General features: G+C 24.2%; 1 protein-coding gene across 3 annotated transcripts; it reads right to left on the bottom strand.

The window, feature by feature from the left end:
- Positions 1-185: 185 nt before the first annotated feature.
- On the bottom strand, positions 186-26,709 carry LOC129966610 (transmembrane channel-like protein 5). 3 transcript variants are annotated; one of them, XM_056081108.1, is made up of 17 exons: positions 26,528-26,709; positions 25,591-25,683; positions 24,080-24,178; positions 22,825-22,970; positions 20,974-21,150; positions 18,728-19,006; positions 15,225-15,373; positions 14,984-15,134; positions 12,814-12,972; positions 10,894-11,036; positions 10,508-10,592; positions 9,532-9,725; positions 7,698-7,904; positions 7,046-7,204; positions 6,360-6,438; positions 5,973-6,069; positions 186-308 (listed from the first exon to the last, which is right to left on the bottom strand). In XM_056081108.1, exons 2-17 carry the CDS (start codon positions 25,655-25,657, stop codon positions 292-294), a joined length of 2,208 nt encoding a protein of 735 aa, XP_055937083.1. In that variant the 5' UTR covers positions 25,658-25,683; positions 26,528-26,709; the 3' UTR covers positions 186-291. The 3 variants fall into 3 exon arrangements, with proteins under 3 accessions (XP_055937083.1, XP_055937081.1, XP_055937082.1); XM_056081106.1 differs by lacking the exon at positions 186-308 and adding an exon at positions 2,155-4,096; XM_056081107.1 differs by lacking the exon at positions 186-308 and adding an exon at positions 2,155-4,096 and having other exon boundaries at positions 25,591-25,658.
- Between the last annotated feature and the right edge of the window lie 247 nt (positions 26,710-26,956).

Here is a 26,956-nt window from a genome sequence, read left to right as displayed (position 1 = left end):
TTCATGATTAAATAGTTCTAAATTCTTGTGATGTTTAAAATATTCATATAAAATCAGTTTCCTAGCAAATACATATATAACTTATTAAAACATTTTTTTCATAGAAACAAATTGGATAAATTAAATTTTTATATAATTAAAGAAAAATAATCTAGATGGAAAGCATAAATATGCATTCAATATTATTTTATTAAACACTCCACTTTTATTCAAAATATGATAAAAATATACTATTTTTGACAATATTATTAAAATTTACATTTACAAATGATGAATCAGCACAGCATAGTTTCATAGATTTTTCATATCTATTAAGAAGGAAAAAAATTTAATGAATATAAAAAGCTTATCCACATATCAGTTATATAATGACATAATATAACAATAATATAATTGTCGACTAAACAATTGTAAGTAATAATTAATTGCAAATAACTTAATGGTAAGATAGCATTTTTGTGAATCTGCAAAACAAACATATTTTAAATGCCAAAAACTTTTATTCATGCTGTTCTATAACATTCTAACATTCAGATGCAATATATATGTCTCAATGTTAGAGTTACAGAATTACTATTCTATTCTCCAAAATAAGACTAAATTTATATAATTTTTTTTTAATCTAGCATTTTATTACAATTTAGATTCTTCAAATATGCTATAAATTATATTTTGCTGTAAAATTTTTCATAACCAAATGCTCTTCTTAAAGGGAAAATGGGTAATTTTTCAAAATATACAACCATTGACGAGATTCCTGAGTGAGATATGCACGTTTTGATCTTATCTAAAACGAAAAGAAGCAAAGGAAAGAGAATGGAAGAAGACAATTGGAATTACATACTTAACTTTTTTTTTCAGATTAAAAAAAATTGAAGTATAACAGAATGATTTCATTTAATTTCATTTTTAATCAATAAACTATAGTGAAAATCATCATGAATAACTAAATATAAGACAAAATTAATCAGACTAGAAAACACATTTCTATGAATTAGTTGCAGTCTCTATAATTAGTGAATCCTAAATTGAATATACTTGGAGTTCAGAATAAATATTAAACCGACTAGAATAAGATGGGGAGGGGGGAGAAAGAAAGAAAAAACTTAATTTTGTGTGATTGAGTAGAAAGAAACCAACAGTCACACAAAATTAAGTTACATGAATGAAAATTACTCAGAAAGAGACACAACAGAAAAATAAACAAACATTTCAAAATAAAAATGATACAAAACAAATCTAGAAATCAAAAATCACAGAAACATACACACATACACGATAATTAAACTAAAAATGGTTTTGAATAATTCTAAATATAAATATTACAGAGTAGGAACAAAAACACCTCATAATATAAAATATGTTATAATTAATGCCCACACATGAGTATTATTAAGCATTACAAAAATCTGTATATTTAAGTAAAAAAATGCTTTAAAGCAAAAGCGATAATAAAATTTTCAGATATCAAAAATCACAAACTGCAATATCAAATTGATATTTTAAATATTGTACATGAAAAATTTGTACAGATAACAATAAGGCACAAAATCACAAAACTTAACCATATGATATAAGAATAGAACTTGACATCTGATTTATAGAAAAACCTTGAATTAACTAAATAACTTTTAATATTCATAACATATAATAAACAGGAAAATATAAATTCCTTATTCTAAATGATCACTTACTATCTCCATCGCAAATTGTGAGAACATAAAAAATCCCAACAATTTTGGTAACTTCCATTTAGATTTCATATCCTTAATTGTTTTTCTATTTTAATAGAACATAGCAAACACATAAAGGTAATTTAAAACAAAATTGTATGAAGATGTATCCAAAGGTATTAAAAAACAGTTAGAAAAACAAACTTAAACAAGAACTGCATTTAAATTTTTTTGGTACAATTAATTTTTTTTTAAATCTGGAAACTTTATGAAGGGATGATAACGAAATTATTTGAGTATTAAAAATTATTAAAATGAAAAATATAAAATGCTTAATCAAATTCATTTTAAAAAATTAAACAAAAAAATATATATTTAGAAAATGATTAATAAAAAAATTGCATAAAATACATTACAACAAATTATAACCACAACATATCAAATTACAATCATTAATTTATCATGTAAAAAATTTATTTTTTTACTTAATATGAAATGCTGGTGATATACTTTAGAATTTCTATTAGAACATCATGATCTTATATATCATTTTTCAATTATAGTGACATCTCTATTGGTATTTTTAAATTTTGTGAAAAATGAAGACCTTTAAGAAATTTAAAAACGCATTATAAATTTAAACATTATAAATTTTATCATAGCCACTGTTTTCAACCACTCAAAATGAAAAATAATATGAAATACTAGAAGGGCTAAAATATAGCCAAATTAAACATGATGGAAACAAACTACTGAAAAATTTCTTAACATATATTAAATGTTTAAATATCAAATGTATAACCTACTTACATACAGCAATAATTAAAAAAACTTTGGATTACTGTTATAAACTCCCATTTTGAAACAAATTTATAATAATTGATTAATAAATTTTCAGGAGATAAAAAAAAAACCTTTAGTGTCCTATATAACAAAATAAAGTTAATTCCAAAATAGTCACACACACAAAAATTTAGTACCCAAAATATCACAACAAGCAAAATTAAATATATAGTTGAGAGTAGGAAGTTAAAAAAAATTATGCATAAGTAACTGGGGACTTACATTCCTTAATAATCATAATTGAAAGAGAAATCAATTCTATAGAATAAAATAAAATAATCAAGGCTTTTAAATGTCAAATGATATATCATAAAGGCAAAATGTTATTATAAAAAGTCACAAATTCACATATATAATATCAAAAAGTTTCAAAAATCACAAAATATATTGCTTTTAGAATAAGACCAGCTTATGCAATATATATTATATATAGATTTTTTTGTTTGTACATATGAAGAATAGCCTGCATTTAGAACAGTTGCTTTGCCATAAATTTGTCTATATCATCAGACTACAATAGGAACACACAAAATAAAATTAGTTTTTCAAGCATTCAGCTTTAACAACAACAAAAAAAAAAGAACATATTATAATAAGAATCCCTGTTAAATCATTTTATGCTCACAAAAACATCTTCTCAAATGAACATTTCTAAATTAAGAGAATAAAATTGCCCCCTTCATACTAAATTGTACTTGCTTGACACAATGGGCAAAATTGAAAGGAATCAGGAAAGTAAATCAAATTATTATTACTATATTATATGAAAAATCTCTTAGTAAGAAACAAATTATCACATTACAATATTATCTTTAGAAATATCAAACAAATTAAAAGCTTCAATTTTGAAACTCAAAAATGCAACAGCATACAATTTAAATCAATTAATTCATAAATTAACAATCAGTTTTAAAGCTGATTTATTATAATTTTTAGAGAAGAAATAGCATTTCATTTTTTTTTTCTTTTCTTTACTATATTTCTAAAAATACTGCACACTCTTCAAGATGATTTATTTATCATTCATTAATTAAAATACTAAATATAACTCTGATTACGTATGAAAGGAAATTTAACTATATGATTTTTTGACATACCCCAAAACAAAGCTATTCAAAAATTTAAAAAAAAATTGAAATTTTAAAAAATTTAAATTTCTGATCACTTTCATACAAAATATATAAAATTATATTTTTCACATAAATATTAAATCAACAATAATTAAATTTAATCTGTATGAGTCTGTTTATGGCTATCATCACATAAGTGTCGAAAACCATGTTGATGGACGGGATAAGGGGACCCCCTTCGCATTTGTAGAGGAGATTCCTTTCCAAAAGATGCAATAGGAGATCGATAGCCATCACTTCTTGCAGAAATGTTATTTATGTTATTGAAACCAGGCGATACATTTTCATGATTTATTATATTGATAGGTACTTTAGCTGGTATATAGCTAGGGGAAAATTTCTTGTGGATCGGAGATTCAAGAGGATGGTCATTATACTCAGTGTACCCTTCATTAAAAACCTCATGCTGGCTACTAACACCATTCCTTTGATGTGGCGACTGTTTTGAGTCTGAAGGAACAATGGCAACAAAATGCAAAGTGTTATTATAAAAAAGCATACAAAAAATCATCAAAAACTCTAAATTTAAACCTCAAAATTATAACAACTAAGCAAAACAGCCATTAAAATACAAGCATTAAATTTGCAATAAAATTTTAGTAATAATAAAATAATACGCATATCCAAAGCATCTACATAATTAAGAAAATTCAAAATAAGCTAAAAGTTTCACATTTAAAAAAGCAAAGTGCATTAATAAATGAGTGAGTAATTTACTTTCCCTTTTATGCATTGCATTCAGTACTTGAAAAATGCCTTGATAGGTTAATTACCAGCAAAATAATCTACAATACTAATGGATTAAATCTCAAATGAAATACGTATTTCATGTTTATTTAATGTGTAGGTCATAACTATGCAATGATGATCAGATGATCAATCCATAGATTTTAATTAATTTATAACAATGTAGATTATAAATAAAGAATTGCATTTCAAGTACCAAGAAGTCTTCAGATATTGAGACAAAATTATTTTTTCAAGTTGGAATCTTCTATGTAATTGTTTTCACTAAGTTATGCTAAAATCAACCAAAACTGAAAACATTGCCCACATAGTGCAATAATATTTTCCCCATATTTTCAGGTAATGCCATGAAGATATAAGTAAGCATAGACTTGCAAACAATTCAAAGGCAAAAAATTCTAAATCATAAATAATCCTAATGAAAGACAATTATATTGAATAAAATAATAGTATTACATATACAAAGTTTACATTCAAAATATCAAATTCTAGCATGAAACAAAAAAAAAAAGTGAATAAATTCTAACATTTTCCACTTTTTTCTGAAATTCATTTCCTTTTCCTTAGAACTCTTAGCCAATATGCGCTAAGTAAAAAAATAATGAAATCATGTAAACAGTGCATCAAATGATAATAAGAAACAAATGGTTTAAATGCAATTTAATTTAAATTGAAGTAGAGCTCCAATTATTTTAATTAATACGGCTTCAGCTGATTCAGAAATGCAGAAACTCAAATAATTGGACACAGTTCAGAAATAAAGTAAAAGACATGTGAGACAGAGAAAAAAAACTTCTTTCATTTATAAAAGTAAGTTTTATCATAAACAACAAAAACAAAAAAAAAACTGTAAATATTATAAGATTTAGATTTTAAAAATTGAAACTATAAATTATGTAAAAAAATTCAGTATATTAAGTAAATGTATTATAATTATCTATGAACTTTAAAATATGTTATCCACTAGTTACAATATATAGGCATTATGCAATTACTATAAATAACCTCATTCAATTGAAAACTGAATATCAGAGCCACTGCCCAGGTTTCTATCATTATTTTTCCAATTCTGACATTATTAATTTTCTTTTTTAATATCAAAATCAATTAATCAGTCTAATTCTATTATATGTTATGTTATCTTCTTAAAAGAAACTATAACTGTTAATAAGGGGGGAAAATAGCACCTTTTTTATTTCCTTAAAATTAAATAAGTATAAAAATAATAAAATAAAGGGGGGGGGGGGAATTAAATTATGCAAAAAGAAAACAAATGACATCCTGAATGTTTATATTACGAAAAAAAAAAGTCACAGTGGATATCAATAAATCATTGGGATAATCTTTAATTAATATATTTTATCATCCACTGAAGATTCCAAAATTTTTCTCATTAGCTAAATAAATTTTTTCAAGAAGATATTGAAGTAATAAGTATTTTAATTTTGTAATAATGACAATAATTATTAAAAATTTATGCAGAAACAATTTAAGAAATAATTTAATGCATTAGATACACTTACATTATAAAATATTTTAAATGTCAGGAAAAAAGAAATATTGCTGTAAGAGATTTTACCTTGATCTTTCTTAACATTTGTCGAACTTTTGGTTTGCCAATGAGCAAGAAATGCTTCATCAAATAATTTTAACAGGAAAACTTTATCTTTACTTGCCTGTAAAGAAAATTAAAGAGAAAAAAATAAATCCCACAACAGTTTATACATATAAAAAAATAACTCTTCCTACAAAAATACCTGGTATTATTATTACAATTATATGATGCTTTCTTAAAGTTTTCCAAGATAATTTAAAATTTCATATTTACATTAAATTCAAATTGTTAGAATTCAAAATAAAAGAAAAACAATTCTTGTATAATCTTCACTTTATATAATAATCTACTTAGATAAAATTTAAAACCATGTATAAATGTTAAATGAAGTTTAAATAACTAAAATATTACCAATATTAGCTGTTCTCGTATTTTCTTGATAACAGATATATGTGCTTTAGCCTGAGCTCTCATATAATAAACAACCAAACTGAAAAAAAAAAGTACATTTAGTTAAATAACAATAACTAAATAAATTTAAAAAACACAATATGCTACATTGAAGTAGGAATGAATGGAAAAATGAAAAGCAGAACTCAAATTCGAAATGATTTTCTACAATATAACAGAAAAATTTATCTTTCTTTTAGTTATTAAAATGTTAAAATATGCTATAAACTAAGTCTGAAATTTAAGTGAGACAACATGAAAATTAAAAACAAGCTGTGAATTTTTTTCATTATAATTTAATAAAACAATAAACTTGCTAACAGGACTTAAATAAAAGTATTTAAAAATGCAGAATACAATATCCCCATTTTTCACAAATCAAAACTTTACTATAAATTAAAAGTAAGACAATAGAAACAATGCATATAATAAAAATAAATGAAAAACATAAAAAAATAAGATAAAGTTAATAATTTTTTTTAATTTATAGTAAGATAAAATTAAATAAAAAAAAATTATCATTGCATTTTTTAAAATTACCATTTGATTTCATGTAATGGACTAAAAAAATCACTTAAATAAACAGATTATTAGAAGGAAACATCTATATTTGATTTGAAATTATAAATGTAAAATTTTCTACATACCCTAAAGCACAGAAAATGGCAAACAGGACACCAGGAGAAGTTATGTAAGTTATAATTTTTGTGAATATACCTTGCTCATCCTTTCCAAAGAATACTTTAGTGACAATATCTTGAGTTTTCTGATAGTCACGATAAGGTCCACAGTCAGATGGTTCTGATCTATATCATATAATCCAACTAATATCATTATAAAATTCATAAAAATATTTTAATAAGTTTAATTTTAATTCCAACCCAAAAAAAAATTTAATTCAATAAAAAATCATTGACTACAGAGAATGAAAATTTAAAGTCTTTTTACAAAAATTTTGTTTAAAACCAATACATTTACATATTTCAGAAGTTATTAAAAATATGCTCAAAGAAATGTTTAGTTTTTAGCATGAAACATTTCAAAGAATTGAAGTGCAGAAAAAGATGATCATCAAAAAATCAAAATATAGTGGAATTCTTAAAATCTTCTTCAGGTATTATCGCAAGTTTTTAAATTTCTATGAGAAGTGCTGTAAGACTCAATCACACTGTATCTTATATAAAAATAATGAGACCATTTCATTATTAATCAAATATACAATATATAAGCTTTATATTTTTAAAAAAATCAAATAGGTTACAAATGAAACAAATAAAATTAAGAAAAATCATAACTTACCCAAAGATAGAATATCCAACAGTAACAGCAGAAAAGAAAAACATAACAAAAGTTAGAACTAAATAAAATGTTTGTGCCTCATTCACTGACCAAGATCGTATAGGTGGTTTACATGTAAAGGCCATTGATGATTTTTTAATGTAGAACAAAAGAATTAATATAATAATAATCATAAAAGATCCCATAGGTACACAAAAAATTGCAATCCTGTAAGAAGAATATTAAAATACGTATATTCAGAAACAACAAAAGTACTAAAAATATTTTTGAAATAAATAAATTTAAATAAATTTTTGAAATAAATAATCAATATTGAATATTCAAAGCTGCTAAAACTGTGTTCAAGACTACTGAAGATCCCAAAATTTTGCATGATAAAACTATTTAAAATTTAAAAATTCATTTTAAAATTTAATTCATTTAAATTTTAAAATTCATTACTCACTAATTGAAGTGCATTTCATTATTTTTGTTCAAAGATGTTATTTCAATTCATTAAAAAAATAATAACAATTGCTACTCATCACATATTAGCATTAGATACGTTCCTTAACAAATTTGTAGCAATTTTTTACTAAGGTATAAATATGAAGGATAAAGTTCAAAAGAATATGATTTCATTCAATTTCTAAAAAATAATTACAGAAGGCATATATCCAAGCATATTGTCTCTGAATTTATAGATTGGCTTAACTCCTTGTACTGAAATGGCGAGCCAGTTCCATACTTCAATAACAGCATTTTCAATATTTAAATTTGTATTTAAGTTAAAATAGCAAATGTTTTAAAAGACAAAAACCACTAGAACACATTTCAGCATGTGTCCTCTGCATTCTTTTATGGAATAAAATAATAAATGCCCTAAATAACAAGTATAATGCCCCATCTAATTAAGAACTTTTAAAAACTGTTTGCAAAGGATTAATAATATTCTGCAAAAATAGTAAATAAATATTCCATACAAAACTTTTGCATTATTGCAAGCTAATAGTTTCTTTTAACATAATGCTTTGCTTCAGTAGATATAATTAAAAATTCATTTTCTTCAGATTAATCCTCCTTAATGTTAAGAAAATAATTAATTTAAATTATTTTGAAAATTTACAAAAGAATACATGATTACATATAACAATACTTTACAAATATTTAAAAAAAATTATTTACAAAATTACTACATATTAAGTTTACTGATAGTAAAATCAAGAACTACATTTGTAATTGCAGTATGTGATTTTAATATAAAAAAGAAATCTGAAAACCTATCATTTTTCTAGAATATTATAGGATTTCAGATTTCACTGTCAAATGAATAAAAAGAGATGAATTATTTAATTTTTTTTTAAAGAAAAAAAATTTCAGCCTAAATTCTTACTGAACAGTTAAACAAATCCGGCAAAATAAATGATTACATGCTAAATAACTCACAAAAGAGAAACTTTAAACTTCTTTAGAAATTATGTTAGTCCTGGATAAACTATAATCACAAAATACCATAGCAAAGGTTACAAAAATAATTTAAATTAAGTTTATTTTCTCCACTATACAATACATTTGGCAAATTAAGTTAATGCAGTTCCATGAATAAAATAAAGAGAATTTTCTAGATAAACTTTAAAGAAAAGTTACTGGAAAAATTTCAAAAAATATTATTAACGAGCAGAAAATAGTTATGATGTTTTAGATTAATTTAATTTACCAAATATTCAAAAGACATATTGAAGAGTATTTTTAATGAACTAACTGCTGTCAGCTTCAGAGAAATTATAATGTTTCAGAGAAATTTGATGTTTTTTTAGTGCATCATAGGATAAAAATTAAAAAGGTTAAATCTTACCATGCCAGAGTTTGATAATATATCAAGTCAAGAGTGTTATAAGCCACATCAAATGTAGCCCGTCCAACAGAAGAAAAATATAGACTAATTAATTTCCTTCCATATTCTCCAATTAATGTAAAAATCAGGGTTTCTATCAAAAAATTAACAAGTATGAGACGATAGATTTCTTTCCCAAGTTCTGTTTCATAACACTAGAAAGAAAACAAATTATAGTTTTAGAAGAGAATTAATTTTTAAAATTGTTTCACTTTAAATGTGGAATGGTTTTATAAAATAAAATTTACTAATGAAGTTGAAATATATAATAAATGTAAAGAAAATATTTTTAATAAAAAAATTATAATCTATATTCCATTTTGTTGAAATTTTACAAAGAATATGAAACAAAATGGTAAATTATAAATTAAAACATTTTTAACAATACTTTATATATATATTAAAGCATTTTGCAATGACTAAAAAGAAAGAATGGAAAGAGCAACTTTAATTTGTTATCATTTAAAAATGATAATTTAGATGGTTTATGTTAATTTCACATGATTTAAGTAAAGCAAAGTTATAATTACTTGAAAATATCAAAACAAAAAAGATTAAAATTCTAAACTATCTAACTGAGATATCTGTTTAATACCAAATTTAAAACCTCCAATTTCTGGTTAAAATGATAAATATGATAAAGATAAAAAAAATCATATAATAAGTGTTTTTGTACCATTCATTTCGACAGACTTAAAGATATTTATGTTACTAGGGGTGATGTTCACATTGACAGTTATCTGATATATTCCATTGTATTTTTAAAAAGCAGGCAAAATCCTAAAGCAGATAATATACTTCCATTTTAAAAATTAATTTATTTCACAGTGAGATATTTCTGAAAAGTTCTTCTATTTAATGACAGATAGTATTAAGTATTAAAATTTTGAAAAGTTTTATAAAAAAAATTTGATCATAAAAATAAAATTAAACTTACCACTTTCATATTTCTTGGAGGTTTAAATATAAAGATCCAAAAATATGCAATTATTCCAAGCATAACAATTCTTAATGTCACAACCCTGAAAAATTAAACAAAATGCAATGTTTTCTATTTTTAAATATATCCTAATTAATTTTATGATATAAAATACAAATTTCAACTACATTTATATAACTCATTCTGTTATAAAAAGTGAATAAAATTAATTAAAAACTAATCAATTAAGAAAAGAATGCTATTAATAAAATATAAAGCGTACATTTAAAAATAAATCAATTCAATTAAAAAATCTTACTTAAAAGTATAAAGAATTATAGAAAATTCTGAATATGTTACTAAAAAAATTACAAGTCTTCAATATTAATAAAACAGCCTCTTACCTTATCATTGTCAAGTAAAGCCTCAGTCTATGTGATAAATATAATTCAAGTCTTGTTGCATATTTTAATACAAAATATGATACAATAGCAATACTAGTAACAGTTAATGACAGCGTCATATCTTGTAAAATTTTTACATCAACCTAAAAACAGAAAACAAGCTTAAACTAAACAAAAAGAAAATTGATAGTAAAAAAAAAAAAAACTTGGAAAATATTTTAATGATTTTTTTATAAGCAATATTTATTTTTAATACTTAATAATTTCTTATTTAATAAATAATATAATAATATTAAGAATAGCAATCAACCTTATGCATATTGGCATAAAATTTCATTTTTATAACCTCTAATCAACAAAAAATATATAATAAATAAATATTGCAAAACTTATGCAACCGTACATCAACTTGGAATTTTTCACATTGGCAGTAAATGAACATAAAATGTAGAAAGGTTAAGGAGAGTAAAAAATACTGACCAAATGTAAAATTGTAGAGTTTCAATTCAAGCCAAATGATTCCATAACAGTTTGGTCATCTGAGACAATTTATATATCTAAAATAATAAGCACTAAAAAAAACCAGTCTCCTAGCCCCAACTCGAGTCTGATTTCGACAATTTTGATTCTTATGAAAGTTTATGGCCTTTGGATAAATCATCAACGATTGTTATCTGCCCATACTTTTATAGAAATATCAAAAATACCAGTGTACATTCTTCACAAGAAAAAATCATGACTGGCCACCAAGCCCAAACACAGTGCAAATTTCGCCATTTCATTTGAAGGCTTTTGAAGTTTACATACATTATCAATGGTAACTTATGCCATTCAGCCCTTAATTTTCTAGTGCTCATTCTTAATTTCATTTCTTAATGTTGCAAAATAGAAGCTTAACACAGTCTCCAATTTCAATAACTACATTGATTTTGAAGTTTTATTGGTAGCTGAATTTTGCGATCTTGCAGGCATTTCTAACTAATCAGATTGCTCTTTATTTTATGTGCAAGCATAATTTTAAATAATATTTTCATTTGCTTGATAAATTGTATTTCATCAAAGTTAGTGGCCATAATTAAATTAATGCTATGAATATCATGAGCAAACAATTGGTTGCCAAAGGCAGCTAATGAATTATTATTTTGTTCTTTAATCTTTCACTTGTTCTCTAAAGTTGCCTGACAAAAAGTTATGTGCAGAATTAATGAATATGTGATAAAGAGCAATGAACAAAATACAGATATATCAAACCATGATAAAAAATGCAACATTTTTCTTAGATAAATATTTCAACAACTGCAAAAAGTTAATCCTGTCTTACCTTAATATCAAAGATTGAATCCCCTCAAGTAATATCTCAAGCACATGTGCCCAACTCCTCATATAGAGGTACAATCTACCATCAGCAATATGCATAAAAAGCATCAATACCATTAATATAACAACAGGTCAGCTTACTTATGCAATAATTTCTCATCCCTATGATGTGTCTCCAGTGGAATTCAATACTTCAATAAACAATATTTGTTTATGTTTAAGGCCCCTGTGATAAATCAGCAAGACAAACGGCTTGGGTATAGCTATTCAGCTTTGGTAATCTTGACATAAGCTAAAAACCAGCAAGTTAACATGTGAATGCAACTATCTTGATGAAATCTTGGTATCTTATGCATAACAGAGCATAGCAATCATGGCATAATCTGAAATCTGCAATATAAACTTACTATTTCAGCATTCTTAGCAAAATCTGAAAATCATCTAGTAAACCCAGAGGCCATAAAAATAAAAAATTACAGATATGGACTGTACACAATATTTGACAACATTATGGGATAACTATTTTTCAATTCACTAACACAAATGAAAAGAATAAACAGTCTTCATAAACACAGATGTTAAAAATATTCAGTTTGAACAAACCTTTAATGCTTTCTTTTCCAACAGATAATAAGTTAGGAAGCCAACACCCCCTATTGCTGCTAAACAAAGCAAACTAATCAACACAATTAATGTTCTTTGTATAATTTTCTGCTTAACACTTCTTGTTTTTTCCTCCTGCACCTTCATATATATAAGCTCCTAAAAATACATAGCAAATTAAATATTTTGTTAAATGAAATAGCTTGCATAAAAATCATTTTTTAAAAAATATAATATTTAAAAAGTGATATTCAATAGTATTTCTAAATAATCTTTCCTTGTCTTTTTATTCATATGAAATACCTCTAAAATTTACAATATGACATATATCTATTCAATACTTATAATATAAAAATTTAATATGTTTAATAAAAATAAATTATTTAAAATACATCAGAGCATTTCATAGACTTTTTTTTAAAATTAGAATCTATTTTTTAGAGTTGCCACTGAAATCAGGAAAAAAAAAATTCCTTGTGCTTTCTCTGTATGTTTATGCAGTATATCGATGCAAAAATAGCATCGATGAGCAAATTACAATAAAATAACAATAATCCATAAATTTTATCAGTGGGAAAAAGCAAGAGGAAATAGTCAGCAAGCAGCAATCCAACATTACTTGAAATAATAGTATATTAAATAAATGTTTATATTTGCATACAGAAAAAAAAAAAAAAACCTTCATTATTATTTAGAATTTTACAAGACAAATTAACATGTTAAAGGAAAGATGTATATTGATTACTTTCCTAATTCTTTCTAAATTAAAGACATACAAAATTAAGGAACTTGGGTGAAATAAAATACAAAATAATCTATTCAACCATTCAATTAGTTTAATTCTATAAAATAATTTATCATAATTCAAACCATTTAATATTTACTTATTAAAAAAGCATAAAGGTGGGTTTTTTTTTTTTGTTTTTTTTTTTTGCCAATTTTTATATTTGAGTATTAATTTCTGAAACTTCTGCAGTCATCTGTCTCATTTTTTATCTCTTTCTTTTGCAACAATTTAATTTGCACAGCTGTTATGCATTTGTAGGATTCCCTACCCCCCAGAACTTTTTTCCACTTTTCTAAAGCTTCTTAATACCTCATATGAGCAAATTTTGTATATTGTAGCAAATTTCTTGAAATCGGAACATTTAAGATACCTCTATAAAAGTTTATGGCATCATACACAGTTCTTAGACTAAATTTTTTTTTTTTTTTCAAATAGCCATGCAAACAAGATTTATTTTTATGACTTCGCAAAAATCAGAAAATACTTTGAACCTCAAAACATTAGAATAGAAATTATCTAAATGAATTTCTTCATTAAATGAATCGAGCTGCTCTTTGTATTCACAGTTTTTTTTTTTTTTTTCAGGGAAATTTCAAATTGGATCTTCACATGTTTTGAACATAAAATGGAAATTTGTGTTTTGGAATAAACAAACAAATCAACCATTCACTCTTCACATAATACTGCTTTTCCCTCCAATAAAAATGGAACTAAATATTTAAATATGCATTCAAGTATTTTCTTTTGCAATATTCTTCACAAATATAAAACACTCTGCTGAAAAGTGTGTTTGTTCAGTTTCTGTAGTTCCATTTATATTCAAATAATTTACAATTAATATTCCAATATTGTTTTTTTTTTCCCTCAAACTTTGGAATTTGACTGATCTATATAGAATGAGAAGAAAAAGGATGGGATTCTGAGAATGGTATTGTTTAGTTTTCAGAATGAACAACATTATGCATAATTAGTAAACTTTTTGAAGTCATGATTATTTAATGATGTACTAAGAGATTAACATTTGATATAACATTTTTTTATTGAAAAATTTGCATATCTAAAGTGTTTTTATCTAAATTTAAGAATTAAAAGAAAATTAAAAATAAACACATCTGCAAATTCTGTAGATACGAATATGAAACTTTCTCTGGTCATAAAAGAATGTAAGGGAAACATTACATTAATTGATACTTTTAGTCCATGGGAAACACACAAAAATTTATTTATTTTTTTACTATCAACCTCCACAGAAGCCAAATAGTTTTCATACAATCATCCACTTTATTCAATGCAACTTGGAAATATATGTCTAGGTACAATCATAAGGGCTTGTTCCACTTTTGTGCGATATCCTATATACACATACATATAACACACACTTACTTTGATCCCATTACAGAATGCTTGTTTTTGCAATTGAGCAGCACTTTCAGTTTCAATTGCATAATCCCAAGCAGAAAATATTTTGTTACAAAACACATTTTTAATGCCTCCTGCAGTATCAACATAATTCTTCTGATAAGTGGCTGTAATACTAGAAAAAAATTTATTAAAAAAATATTAATCCAAAAACTTAAGATTACAGTCATATTATTTCATTTATTCTGAATACAATTTAACTTACCTAGAACTAACTGCAATTAGATTAATGACAGCATTTATTCCAATGGTTAGCAGATATGCCAATGGCATATTATAAGGAAGATTTGGAATTACCTCAATAATTTTATTGGAGTAATGTCCAAAATAAAACAAGGAATCAGAAAACCAACCCTAAAATTGATTTTAAAAAATTATAAGCATAAAGGTTATTTTGCATGTATCATTATAATAGAAATTGAAGAGATTTCCATCACAAAATAATTTAGCTTATAAAAATTCCAGAGCATAAATATTATTCAATCAAATTAAGTTTTTCTCATTTTTGAAATTTATAATTCACTTTTACAATTTATTTTGAGTTATAGAATTTTAAAAAAAAAAATTTTTTTATTCCTTTTTGTATACCCATTTTTAAAGAATTTATACTATAATATTTAAAATACAGATTTATTTGAATAAAAAAAAAAATATTATTCAGAAAGTTTAGAAACAAACTCGCTAAATTCATTTAATCAAAGGCAACATTTTGTCAGTTAGTTCTATTTAAAAAGGAAGATTTTTTTATACTAATTAAAATTAGAATACAACATCACCATAAAATATATTGATATCAGTTTTTTTTTTTTTAAATCAAAAATTTTACTCATTTTCTCTTTTTTTCTTGATAAAAAAGAAAAATATTTGAAATTTTTTTTAAAAAATCAAATTATAAATCTTATTTATAAGCAAGCAAACAAAACTTCTATATTTTATAGACCATATAAACAAGAATTGAATACATTTTGGCAAATTTCTAGCAAGGATATATCTTTTAAAGTCATAATTAAGTTATATACTGTCATTCAAATATTAAATCTATGAAATGAAATAAAAAAAATCATTAAAAAATCTGATAATCCAACTATAAAAAAATAAAATCATAAATATCCTAACTTGTTAATTAAAAGTTTTCAAAAGTTATGTTTTGTAAGTGCAATACTAATTGTAGTAAACATATTGAAAAGCATTTGAAGAAGTACATTCAATACCAAAAAACAGCTGAAAAAAATGAAAATATTGCAGTATTTTAAATAAAATATAAAAATTTAATTTTTTACAAACTTTTTTAGATTAATTTAGTACAAGTATTAATCAAGTGCAATTATAAATATATGAAAATATATTTATAACTCTAATAATATATCTGTAATTTTATTGCATAAAACAAATAATAAGTCAAATTTTAATTTCTATCTGAATAATTTTTTACCCAATATTTTGGCTGGTAATATACATTCTAGTCAAAGATCAAAGCTATGTGATCTAATAATGTAATGAATATATTTGTAACTCTGAAAAATGCAACAATATGTAGCAAATTTTTTTTTTTTAAATTATAGCTTAACCCTCTCAATCCAGCTTTTACCTGATTAAAATTTTAGTCCCATGTAAAAATGGCTCTTCCTATAATAACCTATGTAAAAGTAACATTTATTTACCCAATAGAGAAAGAAGTCTGATGTCCAGAACATATATGCCTATTAGAGCCAAAATAGTTAAAAGTATGTTTTATTCACACAATAGGGAATAACATCCAATCACTGGGACGCATACCTCCATTAGGACCAAAAGGTTTGGGTGACAGTTTTCATAAACCAGCACAGTTTTCCTGCTTTCTTAACTGAATTAGAAAGTAAATATTCATAATTGTCCAACTAAAGTAGTTTGAATATGGCGAAGTAAGACTTCAATGTAGTTGAAATATCTGAATTTTGCAAATATTTGTAGCCAAGTTTGAAAATACTTTTTATGTCTGTAGATATATATAATAATAAGTCACTATATTTTACAGAAGAAAATAAGTATTTTATCAAATTCAGAATTGCTAACATTCACCTGATATCAGTATTGAAATTAATATTTACATATAATATCTCTAAAAAAAGACAGTATCAAAGAAGAGATACCAATATAAGAAGGAAAATGATTCTTCCATTGTATATTTTCAAAATAACCTTGTGTTTATCTAATTTTTTTCCCCCATTCACATAAACTTAGATTTTTTTCTTTCTTTTAAGTTTTAGTAACATTTCAGCTTGGCACTATTTTCCTAAATACAGCAAATTTTAAATGCAATGCCTACAGCATGTGATGCATGATTTAAAGTTCAAACTTTTTTTTTAAATCTTGGTATGCATTCATAACTAGCCACTTTTGGTAACCAGCTAATTTGCCAGGGATGTTGAGTATATTCAATTTTTGTAATATTATTCAGATAACGCTTTATAGCCACAATAGTATCAATTTCTCAAACATTAAAGCCATTATAACATTTTACTTATATATGTTCTATTTATTGTTTATATGAACTTTTGTAATTGACACCAGTAACAAAATATCCATATACTACTAAAAACATAAATGCATTGTTCATCTAAGTTTCAGGGCATTGTAACATCACTTTTATTCACCCTGAAAATAATACAAATATTCCTTCTGTAGTTTTCGACAAGAGAAGAAAATCAAGTGATTAATGGCCAGATGATACAATGAAAATGATTGAATTTGAAGGCAACAATATAATCTATTGTTAGTAATTAGGCAAAAAATATCCAGTTAAAAAAATTGCCAAATTTTATGAAAAATTCACCCAATTATTAAATTGGCATCAATAAAAAGGCAATTTTTAAATTTTAAAGTGGTGCCTTTTGATAATGATATAATATTCCTTTTTGTGCAATAATATTTTCAGAAATTATTTTTTAAAAAAACCCAAATTCAGCTTCATTTTTATGATTAAAATTGTAATTAAAATTTTTTAAAAAATCATGCCAAGATGCATGTTCTTACCCTAATATTTAATAGATATTGGCCTAGCTTTTGGTCAAATTTAGTAGCTCTAAGTCTAATGGTCTAACCCAGGGGTGGCGAACCTTTATAGATCAACGTGCCATTTTTTCTAAAGATATGTTAAATGATGTATAGACGTGCCATCAAATAAATTTGACTGGTGATTATTGGGAAAATAATAAAATTAAATAATAACTCAAAACTCTTTCTTTACTATGAAAAAAATACATTTTGCACTGTATAATAGTAAATGTTTTAGTTATGTGTAATTCAAATTAAAGTAATATTAGTGTGACTTCTGTTGTTACAGATTAGATGACAAATATCTTATAATAGGATTGACATATTATCAAATAAATCAAGTAACCCATTTTTTTTTCCCCCTAATTTCTAAATTTTGAAATATAATTTCAAAATGCAATAAAACTTGAAATGAGTAAGAGAATAATAATAAGCATATACATATGGGATTTAAGATAATTTTGATATAAAGTGTATTATAACAGATTTTAACTATTCATTTTATATAGATAAAATTTAATTTCAGTAATATTTCAGATATACAAAATTAAACAAAACGCAGCACAAGAAGACAAGCATTATTTTCTTATGACTATTGTACATAAAATAATCACCATGCATAATTTGAATCATTTATGCTATTAAAATAAGTAACTTAACTGAATAAATACTTACAGATCCTGTCAGTAAATCAGAAACATGAAAAGTATCTGAAGTATAATTGCCAGGATGTGATGTATAATTTGTTCTGGTTTCAACAATCAATTGGGGAATGACAACAAAGCAAAATGTAGTGAAAAAATTCCACATATTGATGTACAAAAGCCAACGCAAGAAGATGAAATATGAAGCAACACCTGAACCAAATTGTCCTTGTATGGTTTTGATTGATGAGTGCCATGGTTCAAAAAAATAAGATATACTTTTCAATTCATGCCAAAATTTGTGCCATGTCTAGAAATAAATTTTTTCTTCTTTAAATATCACTGCTAATTTTAAAAAATACCAGAAAGACATATTATAATGGTTACTATATATATGTATGCAATTTACTTGAGATAAATTTTTTTTAAAGTTCATTATTTCTGATATGCATATAGAAATAAAATTATAAATTTTAATGAATTCTTGAAAAATCATTCTTTAAATATGTAACTAATTTAATTTACAATTGCAAATCTGTAACAATGTTATTGAGCAGAATCACATTTAGTCATCTCATTACAGAAAAGTCCACTGAAATCTGTTACTCTTTAGACATTTAATCTATTTTGTCTCTGAATGAGTATGATAAGGCTCTTTTAGAATCTGGCAAATTTCGATTTGGGGAGAGATTTTTTTTTTTTTTATGTGTTATAATAATGAATACAAACATAAATAATAATCAGTTACAAAAATGGAAATTCATGTTTTATTTACATTTTTTTAAAGTTGGATTGAGAAGATGGTGAAATTTTTAATCAGTAAGAAGTTTATTAGATTATGGTTCCGATTGTAATTCATTCACAGGGAGTTTGAAGACAGTTGGATTATTTTCTTTCAGCATTTTTTTTTTTAATTTTTTACTTTACAAAGGAATTCTTTTTTTCTTTTTTCTGTTGGTTGAGCACAATTTGTTTCAATCTGATCTTAATAATTACTTTTAATCTGAGTATTTGTGGCCATTATGTAATTTATGGGATCATTATTTACAATTTTTTAATGCAGTATTGTAAGAGAGGTTAATAACCCAAAGCCTGCTGATTCATAATATTCTCACTTCAATTATATTATTAATATTTTCTTCCAGTATTATTTTGTTTGGCATAACATTTTTATAAAAACAAGGATTTCAGCATTTTTCAAAATAAAATTTCATCATTCGGGGGATCGATTAATTCTCTTTTATGTAATAATTCTGCCATATTTTTAATATGTCAAGCAATATTTGTAAAAACTTATTCATTTAAATATGTTTTACTTTTCAATGCTTATGTCTGGCAGAGTTCATTACTTTTTTAAAGTTTTCTTATTTCTTTCTGTTAGTGTTTATTATTTGTTTCAATTCTATTTTGATGATTAGATTCATCTAAGCTTTCATGAACATGATGGATAGAGAAGATCCCGTTGTAAGAAAAAAGAATTTTAATGATACTGTATATTTATATCTAAGGTACATAAAAATATTTCTAAAATACTCTGCCAATGTGCATAAAATTTTCTACAAATAAATTAATCTGTGGCATAATCAGATCAAAGATATTATTAAAAGAATAACAACACATCTAGATAAGCATATCTTCGAGTCCTTTACTATAATATGTTATTTTTTAGTAATTAAACTTAAATGAATTCTTAACGGATAAAAAAATGAACTACAATGCATTACTTATGGTTAATCTTAATCTTATGGTTATAAAAATAAAAAGATACTAAACTAATATTATTGAATTAATACATTGAGGCAAAAACAAAACAAAAAAAATCTCATTAATATAAAGAGATTTACAAAATCCTCTTAAATTTTAAGGTCTGAAAAAACTTACTACTTTCTAAAAAGGAAAAATAATATTTCATAAAGGATATCATTCATGGTTATAAAAATGTTGTCTCTGACCTTTTGAAACTTCTATATACAAAAACAAACTTTTAAAACCAAAACAGATATTTTTTTGCAAACATTCAGTTTTAAAATAGATCATATTTGTTTATGCCATCTACAAAATACTGAGAATTTCAGACTAAGTAACTGCTTATCAAAATTATTTAACATTTTTTAGCCATTCCATATTAATTATTATTATTATTATTTTGGAATGGTTCAGTTACAAAATACATTTAAGATTTGGAAAAAAATTTATAATATAGCTATTGTAAAACTAATTAATTTTATAACAAGTGAATGCAAATATACTGAAATTAATATAAATAACTAAATTTACCATAAAAAATGCTAATTTAAATCGTATCCAACAGCCTAATGCTTGAGTAGCAATTTTTCTCTCTTTATCAGCATCAAGTCTTTCTTTCACCTGCCTTTTGACTGTTAGACTTTGGTGCATTTCTCGCAAAGTTTTCATTTTATCTGTTTCATCAGTATCTGAATCTGCATTTAGAATCTGCAAATCAAATGTGATTGTATTAGAATCATTGAAAGATTAAAAATCTGAAATATTTAAGCAGAATGACACATACAAAATAATTCTAATTAGTGACTGAATAATTTCGAATTGACTAGATTTTCAAACTTTTGCAATGTGTATCACTATCACCAATAATAGTAAAAAAATTTAAAAAATCTTGCAATAGCAAATTGCACATATGTAGTACATATTTTATTTTTATGTACACAAAATTATACATTTAAATCAACAAAAAAATTAATTAAAAAGAAAATAAGGGTTTCCAATTTTATTGAAGAAAAAAAATCCAAGGTCTTTTTAAGGACCTCTTTTAGAAAATTCAAGGATCATAAAATTACACACTGATACAAAAATGCAAATGCTAAGTTTAAATAAAAAAAATCCACAATTATTTTTTAAATGCATGATTACTTTCTAGCTTACTACTTTTAAATGTTCAAGGGGAAAGCACTAAAGAGATTTATTATGCTCATCTTTAGTTAATAGGCTAAAACTTGCAGCTCAAAGTGAGTTTACATATCACAATATAAGCAGCCTTTACTGCTAGTACCACACAGCAACTACTAGATGTTAACATCATACAAATTATTAAATGGTGTTCTCTTCACAAACACATTTACAATTTAGTTGAAACAAAGATTGTCAACATTAAAGAACATTAAAGATTGTTAACTCTTTAACAATATCACAAAAAATATTATTCTACAATTTCAGATGATAAATAACTATCAGAAAAGAATGGTAAAAAAATTTTTTAAAGAAAAATCTTATTAGTGACATTTGTTTTTTGAAAAACATTAAATAGCAATATCCCCAAACATAATGGCCTTTGGAAAATACTTAATAACTGAGACAAAATTCTAATTTCCAATTTTCATCTTTTTTTTTTTTTTTTTTTTTTTTTTTTTCTGAAAACTGATTATTATAATGCCATATGGAGCTGTCAAAATGCTAATTTCAAGTTTAATTTTCATCTAAAAACTGACTACTATAATGCTGTGTGGAATTGTAGAGCAACATTTTTAGAAAAGGGGAATTTTTTTATTTATTTATTAATCAGCAAATCAAAAAAAAAAAAAAATTGCAAATTTTGTTCATTTTTCAAGGGCCTAATGAAAAATCAAGTATTTTTCTGGGGTCCTGAGTACATTTAAAGAATTTTTAAGGACCTTGGGAAGATAAGACAGAAAATAAGTGATGATAAGTTTAAATTTATTACAAAAACCCAGTTATTTTTTTCCAGCAACACAATGTTGTTAAATATATATTTAATGCAAAAATCTAAGAAACAATACTTATTTTCAAAAAAATTAAAAATTGAAAAATAAAATAATTTATGAACTAATATACCTATGTAAATAATCTGTATATAATTTTAATCAGACAATTTGAAAGAAAAAGTATTATTCTCAGTGCTTCGAACCTATCATTTCGAACATTAACTAAGAAGGAAAAAAAAACTTTAATTTGATTATTCTCTTTTCTTACTGTTAAATACTTCTTATTTAAGATAAGAATATGAAATTAAAATTATTATTAACTATGAACACTAGCAGAATTCTAATTGCCACTACTAGCAACAATATAAGCAAGCAAATATAAACAACATAGCACATAAATGATAATGCTACAAAATTAAAAAATTTGAACCTCATAAATTTTTTGAGCTCCAATATTTATTTTATGATAGTTGAGGGAAGCATTCCTAAGTCGCACTTTCCGATAATGAGAATCCCTTCTACGTAAAGAGGTACTAAGGTTTTCTGGTTCATCTATATCATCAACAATTATATCCTCTAAAAAAACAAATATAAAAGTAAATTTTAAAAAATAGTTACAAAATACTGAGGAATAATTAAATAAAAAAAATGAGAGTACATTATACAATATTACAAATTAAACTTTATATTAAGCAATTACATCACATATAAATGCCTTATAATTCAAAGAAGTGCCATTTGGCAGATAATTATGAGTTTTACATAACTTCTGTCAGTCATGTTTCAACCATTAAAAAAAAAAATCCATATCCAACAAAAAAATTTTTTTGAGAAATACGTACACTTATAATCAATTGAATATATTATTAATTATTAAAAATAATACTGCATTTTTAAATAATAATTTACACTAAAGTTTTTATTTTTAAAACAATATTTTGCAATGGGATAGAATAAAATAATCATGAATAAAAAATATAATTAGATATTACATTTCATATTTTAATATCAAATAATTGAATCCTGATAAATTTAAGTTTTATTAATGTCTTACACTGATATGGTGTGAGGGCTACTTTAGAATAGATCTCATAATTTTTAACTTGGGTCTTGATGGCAAAAATAGCATCTGAGCCAGCATCCACCGTCCTCATCACACTGCATCACATTCACAAATATCAGGCTTAAATATACAGCAAATTATTTATATAATCAGTTTTGGAACCTCCTAGTCGCAAAGATGCCAATGTAATGGTAGTCAAATGTTGCTCATAGTTTTAACAAAGATGATTTTCTATATTTCATATTTATTTCTGATTTTGATGCATCAAAATCTGAAGTATAATAGATATGAGAAATTATTCAATCGTTTCTGATTTTCAACAGAAAAACCTTGACATAGAAAGTATCTATGATCAATAAATAGCACTAATTAACATGAATAAAATAGAAATATAAAAAAGTTCCAGCTGTAAAAATTCAACAATAACTATTGCAATTCAATAAGTTTTTGTTTGTATGTGATTAAAATACTAAGCCTGCCATTAATAAATATTTGTTCGGTAAAATAAAGAATTAATAATTGGCATTTTAATACAACAACTCATAAATATTCTAAAGTAAAAATGCATTATAGCATCTCTTGAAATTAATGAAATTTGTTAAAAAAAAAAAAAGAGCATTACCTAAATGACGACTAGGAAGCTGTTGTAATAAGGTAGAGGATGCTTTTTTCCCTTTGGTATCTACATATCCATATTCATCCTCTTCAAGTTGATTGTTAGCTGAAAAAATATTAATACTAATCTATCAAATATTACTTCTTTAAAAAATTGAGCTATAGAAAAACTATATCTAATATTTATCTTATTCAAATGCCATTACCTCTCAGTATTTTCTTAAATGCAACAAATTTAAAAATTTTAGAAAAAGAAATTACATTTACATCATAATATTACAAAAATGACAGTTTCTTTCCCCATAAATAATTGCAAATTATTTCAAGAAAAAAACAAAAAAAATCACTTTTTATATATATTTAGGGAGATATTTAATATTATTATATAGTCAGCAATTTTTTGCTTAGTTTAAAAGCAAGACTCTCAAATGAAATAATTTCAGACAAATTATTCTAACAATATTTTAAACAATTACAAATTTCATAGATTTTTACTTTCTCGTATATATTGTATACAGAAAGTATAGTAATTGTCAAAAAATTTGAACTTAAAAGCTACATCCTTTGAGCTAAACAGATGAAATTTTGTATGCAGTCTTTATACCAAATTTGTAAATTTCTATTAAAATCTGTTCACAGGAAGTGTGTCTGTTCAGATATTTGAACATAAGTTAACATGCTAAAAACAAGACAAAGAGAGCTAGATGGATAAAATTCAGTACGAAAAATTAACATCCATAGCCTATACACCATCGAATTTTACAAACATGTTTATTCTTGGCCTATAGTAATATAATGCAAAATTAAAACTTCAGATTTCAAAAACTTTTTTTATTTACAGATATAAGATTAATAGAAATATTATGCACATTTAATCAAAAAGGGAAACAACTAGTGAATATTTTGCAAGTAATTAATTTAAGAAACATGCTTTACCTTTAAACAATTAATCATTTATTAAGATACAAGTTACATGCATATTAATTATTATATTATCATGCCAATGATTAATTGTCAAGTCAATTTCAACCAGCAAATAATTAACAAAGATACCAGGTTAGTCCATTAACTATATTCATCAATAACATGTGGTTATGTTTAAAGTTTGCAAAATTGGCATGTGGTTAATGCACAGTACCAAAATAAGTTTGTCCTTATCTTCCAAAAAAAAGATGATGAAACAGAATTAAATTAAGTTAAATATTTATAAAAATGCAATAACAAAACTATTCCTTCAAAAATAACAGCCATACAACTTTGCAAAAAAAAAAAAAAAAAAAATGAATTCATTTAAAGAATACTTTAAACATTCAAAGTTATGAAGTTTATTATTTTAGAAGAAACCAATTCAATAAAAAGAAACTTTAGTTGTCTCTGTTAGTCTTCTGTTTAAAAAAAATTTAATATCTGCATAAGTCAGGTCTTTACACTTTCAATTAAAAATATACAAAATTTCCTAAACTATCATAAGTGTCAACTAATCAGTTAAATCTATACAAACACTAAATAAAATCTTACAAATCTGTAAATTGGTTGTTGGCTGTTCTTTTTCATTTTTTCTGGCAGATTTTCTTGGAGTAGCCATTCTAGATGATGAAGAAATTTTCTAAACTATAATAGAGAAAACTGATAACAACTGATATGTATAATTACTATATAAAAAAGACATGTTTAATAGCTAAAAATGCTATTGAAAAATGCATAAAATGCTTAATTTTAATTTTAAGCAATATTATTCAAATATATTTTTAATAGTAATTCATTTTTTTAATTATCATAACAATATTCTAAATAATAAATATATATGCAAAAATGCAACAAAAATAAAATTTAAAATGATACAGTACCCAGAATATCCCTGTATATTTAATTTTTCCTTAAAATATTTTTTAACTATGCAAAAAATATTGGATAAATTATAAAATATAAATAAAATTAAATAAATTATTGGATTAAGAATTCAAAGTGGATCTTTGAAAATTTAAGCATGGACTATCAAAAGTTACTTTATAACTTCTTGCAATAGATTTCAGTCCTAAAGAAAGTGATTGCAGAAATAAAAAACGAGATCAAAACTTCCTTTTTCCAATACGTCAAATTCAATATCAGAAATAAATTCATCATTCAATCGATAAATGCCATAAATTGTTATTTCTTCTGTAACTAAAAACAAATTTGTTATCTTCAGTATAAATTTGCAATTACTCAATTTTTAGTTTTACAATACACAAAAAAGAAAATTGATAAGAATCTACTGCATTCCGAAACTAACTTTTAAAATTGAAATTTCAAAGAAAATCATAGATATGTTATTTTTTTCATACTAAAGATATATTTTTATACTTAATACGATATAATACTTCGCAGGTACTGTTTATTCCACAAAAATAAAATAAAAAAATAAGTAACTAAAAAAAATAAAAATTTTCTTTCTATACGCCAAATATGCACTTACTAAATAACTAAAGTAAAAACTGCTTTAAACTCCAAAGAAAGAACTAGAAACTAATTCTTTCTGAAAGAATCTGTTGAAAATTTCACTTAACACATTATATCACTGCCTACTTTCTTCAATTTCACATATTTAACATGTATCATGTATTCAAATTACAAACATCAACAAAAGAAAAAAACGATAGCGAAAGTGAAAGTTCTCAGATAAACTTTTCAATTGCGAAAGAACTTTGGCAGAATTATTGCTTTTATATAATTTGTCACACTAGAGCTAATATATTATACTGAAATATGTTTTGTAAGAGAGTATAGCTCTTCCGAATTATTTGAAAATCAATTCACATAATTCTTCTTACTATAAAAATTTATTTAAATGTATTGAGAAATTTCGCTCCATAGAGAAGAAGATTCTCTTGCTGTATGTTTCAGA

The sequence above is a fragment of the Argiope bruennichi genome, chromosome 4, assembly GCF_947563725.1.
Source record: "Argiope bruennichi chromosome 4, qqArgBrue1.1, whole genome shotgun sequence".
Classification (NCBI taxonomy): Eukaryota; Metazoa; Arthropoda; class Arachnida; order Araneae; family Araneidae; genus Argiope; species Argiope bruennichi.
The sequence above is the reverse complement of the archived record's forward strand: the minus strand, read 5'-3'. Positions and strand labels throughout refer to the sequence as shown.